General features: G+C 41.0%; 2 protein-coding genes across 4 annotated transcripts in view; both read right to left on the reverse strand.

Moving 5' to 3' along the window:
• Positions 1 to 298: 298 nt before the first annotated feature.
• LOC122787058 (thymic stromal cotransporter homolog) lies at positions 299 to 11,393 on the reverse strand. Its single transcript, XM_044053617.1, has 7 exons — positions 10,768 to 11,393; positions 9,786 to 9,956; positions 8,415 to 8,630; positions 7,446 to 7,617; positions 6,917 to 7,000; positions 5,501 to 5,657; positions 299 to 2,245 (listed from the first exon to the last, which is right to left on the reverse strand). The coding sequence occupies exons 1-7, from the start codon at positions 11,239 to 11,241 to the stop codon at positions 2,188 to 2,190; spliced, it is 1,332 nt and encodes a 443-aa protein (XP_043909552.1). The 5' UTR covers positions 11,242 to 11,393; the 3' UTR covers positions 299 to 2,187.
• Positions 11,394 to 16,022: 4,629 nt separating this feature from the next.
• The window catches only part of LOC122758118 (A-kinase anchor protein 2), an 88,017-nt gene continuing 83,098 nt past the window's right edge, over positions 16,023 to 20,941 (reverse strand). The window contains exons 12-17 of one of the 3 annotated variants that reach the window (XM_044012023.1): positions 20,767 to 20,865; positions 20,576 to 20,677; positions 18,796 to 20,194; positions 18,510 to 18,685; positions 17,685 to 17,711; positions 16,023 to 16,157 (exon numbers count right to left, since the gene is read on the reverse strand). In XM_044012023.1, the coding sequence (XP_043867958.1) occupies positions 16,023 to 16,157; positions 17,685 to 17,711; positions 18,510 to 18,685; positions 18,796 to 20,194; positions 20,576 to 20,677; positions 20,767 to 20,865 (1,938 nt within the window). Of the gene's footprint in view, positions 16,158 to 17,672; positions 17,712 to 18,509; positions 18,686 to 18,795; positions 20,195 to 20,575; positions 20,678 to 20,766; positions 20,866 to 20,941 lie in introns of all 3 variants that reach the window. The other 2 variants (XM_044012021.1, XM_044012024.1) reach the window with 2 other exon arrangements.

The following is a 20,941-nucleotide window of genomic DNA, read 5'->3' on the forward strand; positions in this document are numbered from 1 at the left end:
TTAATCTCAGAATTCCTGAATTTCAGACTTTAATTTCAGAATTATGATATTCTGACTTTAATATCAGAATTCTGACTTTCTGACTGTAATCTCAGAATCCCGATTTTCAGACTCTGATCTCAGAATTTCGACTTTTTTACTAATCTTATAATTCCGACTTCAATCTCAGTATTCTGACTTTCAAACTCTAATCTCAAAACTCTTGATTTGCTGATTTTAATCTCAGAATTCTGACTTTAATCTCAAAATTCCGACTTTCTGATTTTAATCTCAGAACTCTGATTTTCTGACTTTAACCTCAGTGTCTGTGGATAATCAAGGTTGTGATATTGGTTTCACATAAGAAAGTAGTATTGAAGCATCCATCCTACTATTCAATCAATTTTTGACAAAGAAAGTAACAAATGAGTGAAAAACATTTATTACAAAAGAAAAACAATGATTTATTATTACTATATACTTAAAAAAAAATCCTTTTACCCCAAAAAACGATGTAGTCACAGGAGCAGTGACGTTAACGTGACAGTGCAAAACAGAATCATAAAAATGTGCTTTAAAATAAAAGTGATGATAATGTAAACTGTGTTTTTTTTCCCTTCAGCTTCACTGTCGTGTGTAAAAACTGTTACTTCATGGATTATTACACTGAAAGTTGGGAGGAAAAGTAACAATATTGCATGATTTTTGTTTCTGATATTTAACAAAAAAAAGTATTGTTTGATGTGACTGTTAACCCAAATTTAAATAATCAACAGGCAAAATCATTGAAAATTAGTGAAACAATCTAACTGTGCTCAGTTAAAACAGAGTAAAACATTAAAACAGATCAAAGTGCTTTAAAACTAAATGTAAAACTATGTGTCAATGCGTAAACGTGTTTCAAAAGTTCCAAAATGTAATTTTAAATGAAAATCTCCAGCATTTCCTGACCTGCAGGTTTTAAGGTCACCTAAAAATACCATAAAGTACATGTTGTTGTTTTTTTATTCTAATCTAGAGCTGCCCCTTAATCCATATTATGCACTTGTAGTTAATGGCTTTAATCCCAGATTTTAGCATAATTCTGCAAACTAATATATAAAAAAACAGATTAAAAAAAAGGTGGTAACATACAGTAACTTCCTTAATAATAAAGATAACATATTTTAGTCTTTACATTAAAAAACATCAGCAGGGATGGAGTGTTTTTGAACCATAATCCAGTTTCTAGGTGTCAGGTTTTGTTTGTTAATCAGCAGATTATCGGCTGCACCTGTGTCGCTCTCACAGCTGAGGTCAATCATTGGTCTGAGGAGATAAAAGCAGGAGAGAGAGCCGCTGCTCACTTTGTCCTCATGTCTCCAGAGAGTCAGCACCTTCAGCTGACGCTCTGTTTTTATGGGATTTTAATCTGGGTTGATTGTGTTTAAACTTTGTTGTCTACAGTTTGTTTGCTTGTAAATTGATCACTTGGGGAGACTTACCGGGCGACTGTGTAGACTTTGAGTCCCACTCAGTCATATTTTTGAAAAAGAACAAAGTATTTGAGGTGGAGTTCTGTTACAAACTACAACAAACACAGAACACAGAAATCACATTAAAAATCATGAACTAAATTGGACTAAAATCAGACTGTAAAATAAGTGCAAATGTGTGTTGAACTTGCACTAAACTGAATTTCAAGAGTCAGATGAACACATCCAAGAAAAACATGGCAAGAAACCGTGTTTCTATGCTCTGTTAAACCTTTAAGAATGGAATATTTTTGGGGGAAATACTGACACCTAGTGTAGTGGAGGCCAAAAAACAAGGGATTAGGACAGTGGTTAACTGTGTGTCTCATCAGGGACTTTCTTTTTTTTATATATGTGTGACGTCTTCACCACAAAGTCTACATTATGTCGAAATCACAGAGGGTGTGTTGCTGTTGTGACCGGGTCACTGACCGCTGTGACCGCTGTGAGACCCTCTGGACTGAGGACAGAGTTTGTCTTCAAGTGCTGGGGTCATGAAAAGGTCACGTTGTGTTTCAAACCCACAGCGGCAGCATCACAGGTTCATAAAAATAAAATGCTCTTGTATCTTGTAAACAAAGGTGAACAGTGAAAGTTTACAAACTCCTCTCCTCATAGTTAAAGGAAGTGAGTCTCCCCCACTTTTTTGTTTTCCCTAGTTCCACGTTTCACTTCCTGTTGCATCATTGTGAACTCAGTCTCCCTGAATCATCTTGTAGCGACGTCTGTGAGGTGATCTGCAGCCCAGGACGCTGGAGGGAGGACAAAAAGACACAAAAATAAGGATGTGTGAGTCGAGTCCATGTCAGGTTTTATCAAAAACCAGGTGAACAGAGCCGTTCAGCTTGTTCTGGTTACATTTCGGAGACAGTAAAAGCCTTTGTGTGGCTTTAGTTTCCACTGTGGGTGTGTCTGTCAATCAAAACCATATAATGTTTAACAAGTTTCTTTTGGAATTCATTCCACGTTATTTAAAGAATATTAGCAGTCAAATGCTAACATGGCAGTTTAGGCCTTTCTTGCACAGAAACAGAACATTCCCTTTTCAATCTTTTGCTTTTAAAGAGTTTTCTTTTAACACTTCCTCATTTGAAGAGATGAGAGTCTTCATAGGTTTAAACCCCGCCCCCTAAAACAGTTGTAAATGCTGTAGTGTAAAAGCCAGGCAGTAATGCAGTGAAACACACAAACACCCTTTCTCAGATGTAATGAACAGAAGTGACACTTTTGACCAATCAAAGGACTGCAGTGACTAGCTCCGCCCCTTTTAGGTTCCAGACCACCCCTCCAGAATGTTGCCGAAAAGTGGGACGACATGGATCGGATTTTTTGGGTCTTTTTCTTTTTTTAACATATCCCAAAACTAACGTTTTGTGAACACATCAAGACACCCTGGTGAAAATGTACTTGTGAAAGTCGTTATAAGTGAATAAGAGCGGGGAAGTGGGAGGGGCTAAAAACGGACTATTGGGTCATCTGGTGTCGGGTTTAACGTACAGTACATGAACTTGTTGTTACACTCATTTATTAGGTTGGGACGGTCAAAAAAGTCAACAATGACCCATACTCTAAACCCAACAGCAATGGGTTTAAACCAATGTTTATTTAAACTAACTTTTTACAATATTTGACTAATTAAACTTATAATTAATATTAACCGGAGGTGAACTGTGAGGATGGGTAGAAACGCAGCTATAGCAAGAAAATTGTATTAGTGAATCACCCGGTACCGGTTACGATACGCGATACTTGGTCCACGATACCAATAATATCACAATACAACGATTCAATGACAATCATATAGCGATACATCGCGACCTCTTTAACTGAAGAAAACAAAAACGTGCAGGATTTCTCTGTTTATTCACAACATAGAGAACAAAGTCTATGTATTGAACGTGAATGGAGCATCTCCTAACGTCGCTTTCTCCACCATTATCCCGCTGTGAACTACCTCTTCTTCTTCTTCAGCCAGGTAACTTCCACTCCAAGTCTCCCCTCATTCATTTGAGCAGCGCCACCGTGAGGAGACATGAAGTAGCAAAGACCAGCGAGTGAAACTGGCAGGGACTGTTTACTTAAAGGGGACATATTATACCCTATTTCCCCCATTAAAATAGTTCCCTGGTGTCCTAATGAACATGTCGGTGACATGCTTTGGTCAAAATACCATAAGGATGAAGCATCATAGCATCAGTTCAATAACCCTGCTAAACCCTTTCAGAACGCTTGGTTTTGTGAATGGTCCCTTTATATGCAAATGAGACACAGGCAAACACACCCACTTCTCCCAGGGGGTTTCTGATTTGTCCTCTTTACAGCGCTTTACGGCTCTATTCGTCTCCCCCTCCCTCCACTAGTTCTCTGACAATATCAACATGGCAGCATGAGCAGAAAACAGTGAGAGTGCCGTCACAGGAAGAGACGTCCTACATAAGGATCGAGTCGAACAGTGCCGAACTGTAAACCAGTTAAAAACACTTAGGAACAGCACCACTGATCGCCACCGGCGCGCTGCGAGCTGAATAAACTGCCGCTGTATGTGACTGTATCAGACCAGAGACTGTGCTCCGGAGACCTCGCCACCGCTGACCAGCTCCGGTGCTGGCAATCAGCGGTGGCGATAAGCGGCGCTGTCCCTAAGTATCCATGTGTCGGAGGTCTGTTCCTGTGACGGCACAGCGACAGTTTCGGCCGCTCGCTGCATAAACTGCCGCTGTATGTGACTGTATCAGACTGAGTCTGTGCTCCGGTCATGGAGGACGTACTGAACAAATATTTTTAATTAGGACGTGTCAGAATGGTCAGTTATGAGCTCTATGTGACCTTTTCTTAACAATATGTGTGTTTGTACGTCGGTGAAATATGTCCCCTGACTAAATACGGCAACCACTGGCCGCAGTCTGATGCGAAGTGGTGCGAACACACGAACACACGTTTGCTGACTTAATCCGGCACATTAGCTTCATATATAAAATCCTCTGTACACTGTAAACACTGCTCCACTGTGCAGCCACCAACAGCACACTTGTCCCTCCGCGTTGACATAATCCCGCTCTTCCTCCCTCGCCTGCACTCTCGCAGGGACAAGGTGGAGCTAAGGTGGAGCTCTCGAAGTAAACTTACTGGTGGGGCGGTAACATACACGGTGAAATGCACATGCTGCCGTCATAAGCGCAGGGAATTCAACATCGAGTGTTTTATCGCCTATACTTACACTAAGGGGGTACACGAAAACATGACTGAGTATTCTTTTTCCACACTTTGACGACTGGTAGGGCCTCCAGAGTCCCAAATATAAGTATTGAAATGGTTAAAAAGTTGATTTTGCATAATATGTCCCCTTTAACTTGCGAGTTAAAATATAAAATATTTGCTCTGGAGTATCAGTTATCGTGCATTTGCACGAGGAAGGACGACGATCTTCGCCAGACCTACAGCAAGACGCTTGGTCTGGGAGCACACACGCAGTTGGCAGGGCTCAACTGACGGTTGACGAAGAGCGTGACGTAGTCAGAGAGACAGAAAAGAGTCCACGGGCAAGTGTTCCACGTGGTGGAAACGTCTGATGGAGAGATTCCTGTAAGCCAACATATGTCATGGTAATGGAGCCAAATGACTTTTGCCGTTTTTGAGAATGAGAAATGAGAATTTGTGGCCCTGCGACAAAAGAAACCGCTAAAGTATTGCCGAGAGATTACTGCATGTCGGACTAACAAGGCCGTGAGCCTACTCCGTCAAAGACACCCAGGGCCTTAACCCTGCAAGTCCTGGAAGAGCTGTATGTTAGCCCCGCTCACCAATTCTCTACACAACTGCGATTGGCCAAACCAGAGTTTGGGTTTTGCAGCTCGCGAGCTAACGAGGAGTTTCTAGACGGAACCCTGGCTGCAAATTCAATTTGCTACCACTAGGGTGCGTCTAGATTTCTAGGCTACTACGATCTAACACCAAATCGATATTTTTATGACCCCACCCCCCCTAGTATTTTTATTTCTTAACGGTACCTGATGGGAATCATTGCCAGGACTGTGAAGACACTGGCCAGCATGAAGACGAAGCCCGGGAACCAGTCCAGTGTCCCCTGGTAGATCTTAGTGAAGGCGGGGATGTAGGCCAGACCTGCAAACTTCAGAGCCAATTGCAGATACGTGAGGATGGTGCCTGACGGGAGGAAAGGAAAAATGGATACAAAGAAGAAGAAGAAATGACTCTTGTTGTCTTTGACTAACCGTTCCACAAGTTCTCTCTAACTATGGAAACATTTTTTTAGAGCAGATGATTCATGGAACAAAATACAGAGAACTTCTGGTCACAGCAACGACTGCAACTGACTTTTTTCCATAATTTTCTCAGTGAAAAGTTGTTAGTTGTTGTGGTCCAAATAATATTTCTTTGATATGGAGCAAAGAAACCGTTTATTATATTTATTATATAAATATAATAAACGTATAAATACTTGGCGAAACCATGATGATGATGAACAGGAGAAATAAATGTTCAAATATGTGAAATTATCGCACTAATGATCAATAACAGCTGACGATCCTCGCTGTGCAGTTAAAGACTAAATAAAAGCAGTTATTTCTGAAATCTTATTTTTTATGGTGCCTAAAACTCATGTAGATTAAAGGTATGTTATTTAAAATGTGTAACTTCCTTGACGGGAAAGGGTCACGTGTGTGTGTGTGTGTGTGTGTGTGTGTTTGCAGTGGTGAACTTCATCACAGTCGACGTCACATCAAAGCAAACAAAACGCTATGATAATAATAACCCTGGTCTGTTAATGTACAGTAAACTCAGCGTGTGTGTGTAAAAGGTTGTGAGGACATTTAACAAACTGTCCCTGTCAGGACCAGTAGTCCTCATGGGGACCTAAAACCTGGTCCTAATGAGGCAGAATCTCATTTCTGAGGAATCTGGTTGAAGTTTAGAGCTTAGATTTGGAATGAGATTGTGTGTCTGTGTGTGTTTTTATGCCAGGACATGCCACCATGTTTTCATACAAACAGGTCGGACTGGCCTCACATTCCTGTCAAACAAACTCAGTGATGACTCTGCTACTGAACGAGTCATTAAACCAACTGAGCTCAAAGTCACTTCCTCTTAATTTGAAGCGTGTGTTTTCCAACCGAGAAAAATACACAAACTAAAATTAAATGTCTCGAAGAGGAGACGCAAAAAATACTGTGTGTGTTTGGATGTTTTGAGCAAAAATGCACTTCAATTATTCAGCTGTATTTTTAATCAAATATCCTTGCATGAGCAGCTTCAGCAGATGCATTCAAGAAACCTCGTAAATGTCATCACTTCTTCAAACACACAATGTCCACTGCTCTCTGTTGCATTTCCATGAGACGTATGATTTATATGTGGTCCACGGGAACCCCCCCCCACAAACACATAATTCTACACAAACTCACCATACGAGGACGACTGCACCTGCTGTGAGAGCAGAGATCTGATCGTCGGTATCGGGATGAGAGCGAAAAGGTTGAGCAATCGAGCTGCGGGGAGAAAAGGAACGCTGGGTTAACTCACATTCTCAAGAACTGTTTACGTTTAGACGACTTCCATTGAGGGTTTTGTTGTGAGTTTAAACGGCACATTTCTGCTTTTTTTTAGAGAAGAAGAACTGAACAGTCGGCAATTTCACAAAAACATATTGAACCAAATTTCAGTCACAGCTGAATAATATGATGCTTTAACAAGCAGCTAAATCGAACTTGGTTGGTTAAAAATGTTTAAAAGCAAAAGAAATGTTAGATAAAGCAAATTCATTTCTTGCTGTCATGTCAAAATCGATCAAGATTGATACTATATACTAGATACTATATTAAATTAATGATTTACATATAAAAAAGGTTAATAACATACATTTACCTACATTTAATCCAGAAGTGTTTCGGAAGAAACTTTAAAAGTTAAAACAGTGTTTTAACTTAATCTCACCGAGGTAGAACATGTACGTTGCCGTGACGAGGGACATGAAGTAGATTCCCACGGTGAACGACAGCATGCCGATGAGGATGAGCGTGACGTCGCTGCAGCAGCGGCGAAACAGCATGACGCCGAGGAAACTGGTGAGGAAGATGGTGCAGCCCGCTGCGTTTCCATAACCCACCTGAGATACCAGACAAAAACATGGACGGGAATCTGACTCATCAGATTTTCAAATTTAAGTGTTGGGAGTTTCTGGCACTGATATTTTCTTTGTTGCATTTGAATTAAGAAATTGTACTTTTTGTGTCTAAATTCAACAATATGTCATTTTGAGTTTTATTTTTCAATGAGAAATAAAAGAAAATCTCATGTTCGGACAATTGATTCTACTCTTATTTATTTAAAGTTGAGTTAAAAGCACCTTTCATCATTTCAGGATGTGGACTTTTTAATATTGTATATTATTTGAATATTTTTACCTTGAATTTTCAAAATAAAATATTTTTAACACTGAAAAATAAAAGTAAAATTCACATTTTGAAAATCGTGAAATGGTTGAATTCACAGGTAAAATTTGGTATGTGACTTTATTTTATTAAATCTGAACACAGTGGATATGATATTTCAATATTATATTATTATTATATTTCAATATATTTTAAACCTTGAATTTGATGAATTTGTACAAGACAGAAAAATAAGAGAAAGACATATTAAATGTTGAAAAAAATTCTGTTAATATACCCCAACATTTCTGGAATGCCCTATTATTTACTACTACTACTACTACTTTTAAAGTTGTATTTTCAGCTACAAATTATGCTCAATAAAATTTCAATTGTGATTCTGATCATTTCAATAGTTGATTTTGGGTTAGGAAAAATCAAACACAATTTCAATGCAAAAATCTAAAATCGTTAAATTCAAAATCAGGTGACACAAACAATTTGACAGAAGAAGAAGAACACTGAGTGTCACCTGCGTGGCCGTCCAGCTGAGCGGCTCTTTCAACACAAAGATGCCCAGTATCTCTACGGCTCCGCCCACTGCAAAGTCGTACAAGACGGCGGCGGCGAACAGAAGAACCACGTTGACCTTGTTGATCGCAGCAGGGACATTGACGGCGTCGTAATCTTCCTCTTCATCGTCGTTATTGTGAGACAGGAGGTGACTTTCTTCTGGCACTTGTTTCACCTTTTTAATAAAGACACAGACATTAAAGACACAATCAAATATTTGGAAATGCTGAAAAGTATTTATCAAAGTTTTATGCCGAATGATGATGATATCAGATGTCAACCAATATTATTCTGTTGTAATGTTTCCTTTGTTGATGCTATGACTGAAGACAAATACATATTTAAGATGTTGAGAATAAATGAGGAGGAAAACATCGCGATATTATGAGAATAAAGTTGTAGTATAAGGAGAAAACATGGCAATACTGCGAGAATAAAGTTGCCGTACTGCGAGAATAAAGTTGCCGTACTGCGAGAATAAAGTTGCCGTACTGTGAGAATAAAGTCGTAATACTGTGAGAATAAAGTCATAATACTGTGAGAATAAAGTTGTAGTACTGCGAGTAAAGTCATAATACTGCGCGAACAAAGTCGTAATACTGTGAGAATAAAGTTGTCGTACTAAGAGAATAAAGTCGTAGTACTGCAAGAATAAAGTCGAATAATAGTACTGCAAGAATAAAGTTAAAATTGCGAATAAAGTCGTAGTAGAATAAAAATAAAAGTAAAACAAAGTCGTAATACTGTGAGAATAAAGTACTAAGAGAATAAAGTCGTAATACTGTGAGAATAAAGTCGTGAGAATAAAAATACTGTGAGAATAAAGATTAAGAGGATGAAGTTGTAATACTGTAAGAATAAAGTCGCCGTACTAAGAGAATAAAGTCGTAATACTGTGAGAATAAAGTCGTAATACTGCGAGAATAAAGTCGACATACTAAGAGAATAAAGTCGTAATACTGTGAGAAAAAAGTCGTCGTACTGCGAGAATAAAGTCGTAATACTGCGAGAATAAAGTCGTAATACTGCGAGAATGAAGTCGTCATACTGCGAGAAAAAAGTCGGATATACGGATCCAAAAAATCCAAAAAATATTCACATTTAAAAATCCAAGAACTTGTTTTGATGATTTAAAAACATCAAACTAACAAATATCAACTAATAACTAACTGGTGATTCATTTAGTCATCGATTAACTGTTGCTGCCCCAGTTACTTACCCAGTGAACAGTGGTCCAGTTATTATGTTTTACAGCAGTTCCTGTAAGAGCTGAATAAACAGAATCATGTACAGTGAACACACACACACACACACACACACACACACTGACCTGCAGCAGGACGATGGAGAGGATGAGGATGAGCAGGTGAATGAGTGAACTCACGATGAGCAGAATGACTCCTTGTCCCAGCTTGACCGTGTACAACAGGAACAGATGACCTGACACTAAACTGCCCACAACACCTGCTGCTCCGTACAGCAGCTCCACCCTCATCATCACCTGTAACACACACACACACATTCATTATTGTTAGTGAAATTATTTTCACTTTCATTTGACTTGCAAAAACCTGCCGCCTCTGTATATGTGACTACATCAGGACGTTTGTGATTATATTATTATTTTCTTTATTTATTCACACTTATGAAAGCAAACCTTTTGCTTTGAATGTAATATTACCTCTTGGTCTTACCCTGTTTCATCACAACATCACAATTTCATTTTATACAAGTGCAATATTTTTAAACTTTCGGAACTTTGTAACAGAATATTAAACAATGTAAAAAAAGAAAAGTGGAATATAAAACACAATCAAGTGTTTTATATATTGTTATCCAGTGTATTACTAATATTTTATTATAGTGTTCTTAATATTGTAGCTATAGGTGATATGTACATTAAATAAAATAAAAATGTGGTATATTGCAAAGATTATGTTAATGGTTGATTAATCAACCATTTTGATGTGTTTTTTTTCCATAATTTAAACACAACTTTCCAACATCTTAAATGTGAATATTTTCTGTTTTTCTCTGCTCCGTGTAACAAAGAAATCATTAAAACTGAGTATAATTTTTAGTGGTTTTTTTATTACCTTTTTTTTTACATTTTACGTTCGATTAATCGAGAAATGAATCGAGATGAATGAAAATAGTCGTTACAGTTGCAGCCCTAATTACTACTAAAACATTAACTTGTAATTATGCGTTTGTATCAAAAAACATTTACAAAAACTCTACATAATATTACACATAATCTGCTGTTAAATTAAACTAAATATGACTTGAATTAGTCTCCTACAATCACTGACCTTGGATCGGTCCGTGGCCGTGGATTTCAGCGACACCAGCGTCATGACTCCCGGCCAGAATGCGCAGAATCCTCCGGAGACACCGAAGAGAACCGCGGCTCCGTACATGAGCTGCAGCGGCAGCCGGAAGAGGAGCACCATGAGCAGGACGATCCTGGAGAGCAGGTACCCGCCGAGAGGCACCACGATGGGGGCTCTCCTCCAGCCGCGGTCGCTGAGTTTGGCGAGCAGCAGCGCGGGTAAGATGGGGACGAGTCGGATGATGAGGTTGTAGTTCATGAAGAAGTCGGCCATGGCTCTCTGCTGACTCTGCTCCGGAGACACGCCGGGATCGGAGATGTTCGCGCACCGGTCTTTGACCACCAGCTGCAGCGCGGTGTCAAATAGAGAGTTGCCCAGCTGCTCGAGCACGATGATCGGCTCAATGTGGTGGAGAACCGCGAAGGCGGATTGACACAGACTCAGCAGAACCATGACTTTTTTTAAAAGTCACTACAAGTTTACTTTAAGTGAAGCGCCAGACGAAGTGAAGAGAAACACTTAAGTGTCTGTTGTTATTATGAATGTGTCACTCCCACTTCCTCTTCGTGTCCACGGCGTCAACACAGTGTATGAGGGACATTTACATGTGGACAAAAACACTCCCATTCATTAATATACGGCTGTTAAAGTAAAATGTCCCATTTAAAGACTGAATAAAGCAGATTATTCCTACTAACACAAAACTATGTGCTCATCTGTTTGATATTCCATGGGAAAAGATCTGTTTGGTAGGCTATAGGATAATCTAGTCCAGATTTGAGAAGTCCAGGTACAGTGGTTTTTGATCTGGTCCAAGTGGTCTATATGCTGAAAAAACGGCGAAATGTGCATTTATTGCATAATTCCTGTAACTATAACCACAAAAACACATCCCAGCACACTTAATTAGCAGTTAACCCTTTGCTCATGAGTAATTAGTGTTCTGTTTATGTTGGATGTGAGAAGGAGGAGTGACGACATTTCTGGGTAAAGTTGGGGAAAACACTAGCGTATCTTGGACGAGTCCAGTGGTTCCCAAACTTTGTCTGTTGGGCCCCCCCTTGGAGGAAGAAATTTCCCGGGGGCCCCGCGACATTTTTGCTTTAGCGATACAAATAACGTCAATATAGCTTTTTGAGAAAGCAATTTTCAAATCAAAATATGAAATGTGCAATTATAACTATAATAGCTCAAATTTTTTAAACAATAAATGCATCTGTATAACAAAGAATACTTTACAAATATCAATCATTTGCTTTGTTTTAACAATACAAATGCTGTCCCCTGCCAATGTTTTGAGACACAACACACAGAGAGGTCTTTGGTGGCATTTTCTGGTCTTGGGTTTTGGTCGTCGTGAATCATTGTTCCGTTCGGCTGACGTTGGCTTGTTGTTAGTTGCACAGTTTTCTTTTTGCCCCTCAGAAACTTCTCTATTATCCAAACCTTGTCACCAGTGTAGGTTTTGTTGTGGTACGTCACTTAAATGAGTCCAGCTTACAGCGAAAGTTCCGCCTGCTAAAGTTCCGCCTGCTAAACTGGCCCGCCCCCCCCAGTTTGAAAAAGGCTGGACTAGCCGTTATTAGCTGTTGTTAGCAGTAGCACTGGATAACAAGATTCTACGCAGTATTTTTCAGGCACAAACGGTGAACCACTCGTCCACAACTGTGGACAAAACTGTGCTGTACTATGTGTACAACCCACTTAACGTGAAAGAAAGTAACAGTAAAAGTACAGTGTTTTTACTACAGACGTGAGTGGCAGCCATTTTGGAATCCCATGTTTGGATTTGCGATGTTGGAAAAGCATCCAGAGGCGGCGTTCCGGGTAAAATATCTGACTATAGGAACTCTCATGGATCATTCAAATATGGCTCTATAGTCAGAGGTGAGAAACACATTTTCTACTTTTAACAAAATATAAGAATGAAGCACTCAGGCGTCCGACATCTCCGTGTTTTGTTTTTAATGAGAAAATATTCATATAGTAGGTGTATAACTGTGAGCCATACATGTGCTAAAAAAAATAACAAAGCAGAGTATGAGTACAAGTGGTTAACATATGGGGGGTCAGAGGTTATGCTCGCATACATGATTGACAGGACCGCTTCATCACAGGTGTCACACACACACACAGTTTGTGTGAGAACAGGCAACACCAGCGTTTCAAAATGATAAATAAAATCGACTCTGCACCATCAATTCAAACAACAAAAGCATAATAGTAACAATAATAATAATTATAATAATAAACCACACAATTGTAGCTCCTATGAGTGTCCACCATGTCTGATAGTGTTTTTTATTGAAGGAGAACTAAGTGTGTTTGTGTGTAAGAACATCATTTTATCACGCTACAGTAAAAAAAGAGAGGCCCTTTTGCTGTAATTAAACGTCATTTTGCAGTGAATAAAGCAGATTAGGCCACAGTAAAAACAAGCATTCACGACACACGACCTGTTTCCTGAAAACAAAAGCTCATATTTTCCACCAGAAAACAACAATAACAAGAGCTTTTTTTCTAACATCTTCAGTCGGCTTTAATCACGTTCCTCTTCCTCGTCCCGTGTCAACATTAATCTCAAATCAGCAGCGCGGCACTTCTGCTGCATCTGTTACTGCGCCAATAAACACACTTCCGTTACATTTATCACTCCCCCATAAAAATATATATTATTAGAGGTTTATAAAAACAGAGAACATGTAAGTGGATTCTTTGTTTCAAGGGGAAATGGGTTCGTCGCAGAGGCAGAAGTCGGTGGTTTTCAATCACGGTGCCAAGAGGAAAGAAAACGACCTCATAACTGAATAAATAAAACACAGAAGTAACTGGTTCTGCTCTGCTCTGCACTTTTTTATAGTTCGTGTAAGTTTAATTACATTTTATTTGTTTTTTTGGCATTTTATGAATTCACGCGTGAGCAGACAGAGAGGACGACGCCTCGCTGAAGGACACTTGAACAGGACAAACTGCACTAATAAAGAAAGTAAAGACTTAAATTGCTAACTAAGTGAAGTTAATTCACACTAAATTGAGCAACTGTTCTATAAAAATGCAAATGTTATTATTTTAAAACTGCCGTTTTAGTGAGGAAACGAAAACTGCATTCAAATTTACAATTTCCTTTGAATGAACTTATCAAAGGTTTAAAAGACTTGATTTTGTCCAGAAACACTGAAATAAAAGTAACATTTCTACTTTTGTTTCACTTCCTTGAGTTCGAATGAACCTATTTTAGTTCTGTTAAGTGTCACAAATTGAAGTAATTGAAGTGTAACCTTTGGCTTACAGGGACAATAATACTTGATTTGTCTAAATTGGTCCAGAAACACTGAAATAAAGTCAAATTTCTACTTTTGTTTCACCTCCTTGAGTTTAAATCAACTTGTTTAGGTGTCACCAATTTAAGTAATTGTGTAAAGGTTAATAAAAAACATTCTTTTTTCAGTGTTACCTTTGGTTTACAGGAGGAAATACATTCTAATACTGAGCAGAAACTGCAAAGACTTTAAAATAAAGGCTGAGACGTTGACTGAGTTTTGTTAAAGTGGTTCAGAAACACTGTATTAAAAGTCCACGTTGACACTTCTTCTACGTTTCGCTCCTCACTCGTGGATTTGTAGTCTCCAAGGTTACAGTTTTGTGTTTTCCACATCAGGACGGTCCACAGTATCATCAAAAAACACACACCTCCTCATCATCAAAGCTCATAATACTGTATAAAAACACACGTCTTCTGTTTGTCTGTGCTTGTTTTAGATTAGGAAATAAATCAAATGCCGTGCACACAATCAGTCACTTTAGTTTTTTTGTTTTTTCTTAAATAGACGTAAGAGCTAAGGTTGACTGTTGACTGTTTTGGTTATCACACACACACACACACACACACACACAAAATCTACTATTTCTCACCAAACTTTCTCCTCAGCTCGCGAGGTTTAGTCGACAGATCTCAGCGTTACATCGTCATAATATATCAAATACACAGTCCTACCTCAGTATCATACATAAAAAACAAGAAAGCACAGGTCAACGAAGCCAGCGACAGTTAGACAAGTGATTCTTCTTTTCTTTTCTTTTCTTGTCTTTTTAAAGAATATAAAATCCCCGGACCCAGCCCTTTTCATTACACACTGAGTGAAGTGACACAGACACAACCTACAGTTACGCTCACTTTTCGCGAAGTCTACGGAGCCACAGACGCGAGGCTCCCTGAAAAATCGTGTTTTCTAGAGAGAGAGAGAGAGAGGCAGCTCATTTTTCTTCTAAACGCTACTGAAAGTGTAGTTAATACGACGATAGGTAAGAAGGTAAAAAAAACATCACACGTATCATGCGCTCAAACGACAGACTTCTCCGGGACAAAGTCGCACACTCGCTTCGATTCCACGGTGGACTTGAAAGGAATTAACGATTGTGACGGTGACGCTTCGGATAAAATCGTGGAAAAAAACAAAAAGGAAAGAAACATCACGCGCTTCCCGTAGTGTCGTCAAATTCCCAAGTGACACACAAAAAAGTGTCTGAATGTCTCTGTCTTCTCTTTAAATCACACGTTTTTAAAGGTCCAGTGTGTGAGAAATAGTGACATCTACTGGTGAGACGGCAGATTGCGGCAAATGGACGTCGCCGACGTTAGCCCAGACGCGACAGGAAACTACGGTGGCCTTCACATACCATTCATTCTTCGTTCAGAATTAGTTACTTAAAGTACTTAAAAGGTTTTTTCTGAAACTACGAAAACATCTAACAATATTCTTTTTTTATTATTACGCAATTATACAGTAAGACAAACACACGTACGAGGAGAATATTGCGTCCGACAGTAAATGTTACACACTGGACCTTTAAAGAAACTTATTATAACACACATTCCCGACATCATCCGGTCTCAGTCAAACCAGTCAAAGTAAAAAGATCTCTGAACACTTCAGTCATTCAGCGTCAACCGACGAGTATAACTCTAAAAAAACTCATCCGTCCCAGGATAAGAAAGTTGGTGAAGAACCTTCCAGAGCGTCTCTTCCATCACTTCCTCTTCAAACTCACTTCAACACGTCAAACGTCTCCCACATGCTTTTTAGTCTTTAGCAACACGCTCTTCAAATCTCCTCCACGACAACGACGCTCGTCAGAATACTTTCCGTAAAATAAATACTGTTTCCTTTCTTTCTCCTTCCTTCAATCCTTTTTACCGTCTTCTAAAAAAAAAAAAATATATATATAGGAGATGTTTACTCCTCCTCCTCCTCCTCTTCTTCTTCTTGTTCCTCTTGTTCTCCCACGCCATCCTCGTTAGAATAGATACCAGCTTCCCACCTCAGCGCCATGTCGCTTTTCCTCCTTGTGACGCGCGTGGCCTCCAGAACCTGATGAAAGAAAACAAACAAACAAACAAACAAACAAACAAACAAACAATTAGTCAGTTCATTTTGCTAAACCCATGCTCTTTTTTTCCATCTCAATCACAATCACCCAAAAAAACCCGAAACCCACACCAGGGTGACTTTAATAAAAACATGCAGTGTGTGTCAAACGCTGAGGGAGCGCTTGGTTTAAGCACCCTGCAAGAAATTTTTTCCCTTTTTTGTCCAAATCAACCACCATAAATGAAGCGCACCTGCACCATTTGACAGTAAAAACACACAAACAGGCGTCCTTAAAAACAAACAGACCCTTATTCACACACACACACACCCACGGGGGAGATTCAGGGTGAAGGTGAAGTGGATTCTGTGGCGTTTTAAGTGTTAAGATCTGACTTTACAGCAAATAATGATAGAAACTAAATGCACATCCAGCATAATTTGATCTCAAGTGGGCCGGACCAGTAAAATAATAGCATAATAACCTATGAACAACAAGAACTCTGATTTTTTTTCCCCATTTGTTTTACATCCAACAAAGTATCTTTTGTTGGATGATTTTAGTGCAATTTCAGAACTATTATGCCTAAATGTGCCATTTACACACGTGCATTACATCCCACAGATCACAGTGGATCTATAAAGGCACAAACATTTAGTCACATGTGTCTGGAACTGAAAAATAAAGTAAAGTATTTGACATTCAATTTTCACAAATCCATCCTGCGGGCCGGATTGGACCCTCTGGTGGGCCGGTTCTGGTCTACGGGCCGTATCTTTGACACCCCTGATTTAGGGATTTGAATTGAGGATCTTGTTGGTCTGGCCTGTATACTTCTGCACTTAATTACTTAATTACATGTCTCTTTTAATTACCTATAAAGTGTGTTTTCCTCACATAGTTCAACCTTAAATGAGTTGTAATTTGGTGCTTTATACCATACGATTATATTCAATTGAACTGTTTCTTGTGCAGCGTTTAAACAAATAGTGATATTTTATTTAAAATGAAGTCATTTAACAGCTATTTAGTACATTTTTGGCAGATGTGGTATCAGTACATGTTTGTGTACCTGGTATTCCTCATGTTGTGGGGACCTAAGTCTGTTTACAGGGACAGAAATCATGAAGTCACACACACACACACACACATAAGTCAGTGGACATGCAGCACCAACACCACAGAGCAGAACAACACCACCACAGTGAGACCTGGGACCACCACAGTGAGACCTGGGACCACCACAGTGAGACCTGGGACCACCACAGTGAGACCTGGGACCACTTTATACTTCCCCATGTGTCCATCCTGCACTGCTTTCTTACGTAGACGATTGAGTGAAGAGATAACGCTGTGTTTTTTACTCCCGTGATCAATAGATCATCCGGATTGTGAAGCTTTTCCACACACAGTGCAGAATGAACACATGAGTGTATTTGATTGGGATAGGCCCAGGTCTGTGTGTGTGTGTGTGTGTGTGAGAGGACAGGTGTACGGGTGAACGGGTGAACAGGTACCTCAGTGGTTACCTCGTTAGCCAGCAACAAGCGGGCGTACTGACCGAGCGAGCGAGCGGCAGGAGAGAAGTAACAGTACACAGACGTCAACACGTGTGATGTCATCATCGATAAACAACAACAACAACATCACAGAGAACAACAGCTCCATTCTGGATTTAATTTAATATGGTCCTTTTTTAGACCTTTATTTTGAAAGTTTAGGAGGAATTATTGTATGTAAAGTTCACCATTAAATGTCACCAATCAACACAAACTCTTCAAAAAACACTTCAGAGACTAGATAAAATATGTGACTTTCCTTTAGGTTCATGTCAGGCTTCAGTCTGGGCATTTCCCTTTGGTCGTGGTGTTGTACAGTATTAGCTCACGTCAGTGAGTCATAGGTGGAGTAATCCTGAACTGCGGTCAACCCTCACTTACTTTCACTTTACTTTTCTCTTGTTATTTGAGAAACAGTTTGAAATGTTTTCTTCTGATAGAAGCTAAAGGAGAAGCGATGTGATTTGACTGTTCTTTGCTTTTCAAGTAACCAGGGCAAAAAAATCGTGAAAAACCGTAAAGTAATCTCTTATAGGAATGAATAGAAAACGGTCTGGTGATGATCAAAAACCCCAGGAGCCTCAGAGTGTCGTCACACTTTAATGTAGAGGCGACACTTTTTCCACTTTAATTTGTGTTTTGACAGCTATAGCAGTTTATTACACATTTGCAGTTTAAGGTTTGTGGGGTTTTTATAATGACTCTAATTATTTTCCTGCTCACAATTTACAGCCTAGACAGACAGTTCTTCTCCACGTCTGTGTTCACGAGTCGTCGTCAGCTTTGAATACTCACACTGTTGTCCTCCAGCTTCTCTCTCCTCTTCACCTTGTGTGATTCATAGTCTTCCATGAGCGTCTGCATGTAGTTTTTGGGTCGTCCGAGAGAGTCCTCGCTGCCGGCGTCGGACAAGGCTCCTTCTGACGGCGAGGGTGAGACGGGCGGTGCCGGTCGAATCTTCTCGATCTTTCCTGCAAAATCGCACAAAGACACGCAGAGTTAGAGAGTTGTGTTTTTGAGGGATCTGACCAGAAGTCTGAGACACTCTGATACGTCACTTCCAGTTCCGATATAAACTAACCTGGTGCTGTCTTTGTCGTCAGTGAGAGTCTCGCAGGGAGGCTGTTGCTCTTCATCTTATCTGCAGGTGTGATGGTGGTTTTCCGCATCCCCGTCCTCATCTGTCCCTGACTGTGTCGGACAGCGGCGGCCGGCTGCGTCTCCCGCTGCTTCTTCAGCTCCTCCTCCCTCTGCTGAGCCGCTCGGATCTCCTCCTCGATCATGGACAGTGTTCTCTGCTTCTTGGAGCGCAGGCGGAACGGCCCACTGGCGGCCTCCACCTCGGGGCCTCGCGGCGCCACTGCCGTGCTCCGTAGCTCGGCCGCCTCCGAGTACTTGCTGAAGTAGCTGAACTCGTTTTTCTCCGGGCTTGGCGGAGAAGGGGGACGGTAGACCGGGGTGGGCCTGGGGACTGGCGCTGCTGAGGCTGGAGCTGGATCTGCAGCTGGAGCCGGAGTCGAGGAGGCGAGCGCTCGGGCATAAGAGGACTGGATTTTGATCCTGGGGCCTCCGTTTTTGGGTCTCTGTGGAGGTGAGACAGGCTGAGAAGCAGTAGGAGAAGGCGTCTGGATCTGCGCTTCCTGTGATTCTGACGATTTCTCCTGGGAAACATCCTCTGAGTGCGCCTTAGGCTGAGGGGACGGGTTGGACAGGGCAGGACTGGAGGACACAGGCGACTGGAGACTTGGAGTTCCACTGGAAGACACTGGGGTGAAACAAGCGGGTAATGGACTGCTTGTCGAAGCCGAGGATGGAGACACGGGAGTGCTGAGCTGTGAAGAATCCAAATCTGATGGCTGCCAGTCGCTGCTGCCGCCGCCGTTCTGAGCGGCTAGAGCATTGTGGATGGCATTTTGGACGAGAACCCCGGCATGGTACTCCAGATCGTCCTCTGCTGGACTGCCACTGCTCTGACCGTTGACTGGCGTGGTGGGCAGCGGGGTCGGAGGCGACACCGGGGTCAGTGGTAGCGGAGTAGGCGGTAGTGAAGCCCCGCTGTCGGAGACATTATCCAAGCTGAACACCGTGGTGTCCTGAGAGCGGAGAGACAACTCGTCCAATCCTGAGTCAGACTCCTCTGGGTGAAAGGCCAGGTGGAAGTGACCCTTCCCTTCTTCCTCATCGGGCAGGATCGCCATCACAGCCCGCGCGCACGTGAACTCTGCTCCGATGCCTTCGTCAGACCAGGTCACGTGACTTTCTCCGGTCTCGGCCATGATGTCGCTGCTGACTTGGCTGCTCCTGGTTACGGATTTGGAGAAAGGTTTAGCCGAGTAGATGTGAGGAGCCACGTCTTTCCTGGTGGTTTCTGCTTGGAGGAACTGCTTCCTGGCGGCGGAGAAGTCGATCTGCTTCTCCACGATGTCCTCTCTCAGCTCTGGATCCAAGGACACCACTGTGGGTGGACCGGTCACCTGTGGCTACAGAGAAAAAACCAGACCTTTAACCAACACCACAACAAGAAAACAGATTTCTCCTGTTTTAGCTTCATTAGACTTTAATGTCCTCTTAGTCACATACAAAGCTCTTAATAATATAGTTCCATCTTATATTTAGGATCTGTTAACACCATATGACTCAACAAATGACTTTTATCTCTTTAGCCTCAGGTGTCTGTAAAATCATAAATCAACCCTTAATGGGTGTATATACAGTATGGCGCCCTCCTGAGGACAGTTGGGCAAATTACTTTTGTTTCACCTGCATCTTGAACACACATGATTTCACAGGCCATTCAGTAAAACACGTCTGTAAACCATAAATCCACCCTTAAAGTAGATATAAGTATAAGTAGATGTTACCTGTGTGTATGTATAGGTGTGAATCTGCTTCTGTTGCTTCCTCTCCTGGTATTTCCTCAGCGACTCCAGCTGATCTGTTTCCAGCTGCTCCTCCAAAGGAACCTTCAGAGAATCAAACAACCAAACAAAGTCAGTCAGTTTTGTCCCATTTACTGATAATGTCAATAATAAACGTTCAATGGGGCAACCACCTCCTGAGGAGGGTTCCACCAGCGCTGGGCGATCCCGGGGTTCTTCTTCACCGCCTGGTCTTTGATCAGCTCCTGACGCTCGCGCTCCAGCTCCTGAACCTGTCACAGGAAACGAAACCAGGACGAGAACTTTTTGAGATGATCCTCAAGTAACTAGATTTATTTTACTTTTTGT

The sequence above is a fragment of the Solea senegalensis genome, linkage group LG21 (assembly GCF_019176455.1).
Source record: "Solea senegalensis isolate Sse05_10M linkage group LG21, IFAPA_SoseM_1, whole genome shotgun sequence".
NCBI lineage: Eukaryota > Metazoa > Chordata > Actinopteri > Pleuronectiformes > Soleidae > Solea > Solea senegalensis.

Excerpts from the sequence above, each read along its gene's own strand:
- LOC122787058 (XM_044053617.1), bottom strand. The coding sequence starts at position 11,241 with ATGGTTCTGCTGAGTCTGTGTCAATCCGCCTTCGCGGTTCTCCACCAC. Across the intron at positions 7,618-8,414 it reads TCAGCTGGACGGCCACGCAG|GTGGGTTATGGAAACGCAGC; the intron begins GTGACACTCAGT and ends CTGGTATCTCAG. Across the intron at positions 5,658-6,916 it reads GGTGCAGTCGTCCTCGTATG|GCACCATCCTCACGTATCTG; the intron begins GTGAGTTTGTGT and ends TCCTCCCGTCAG.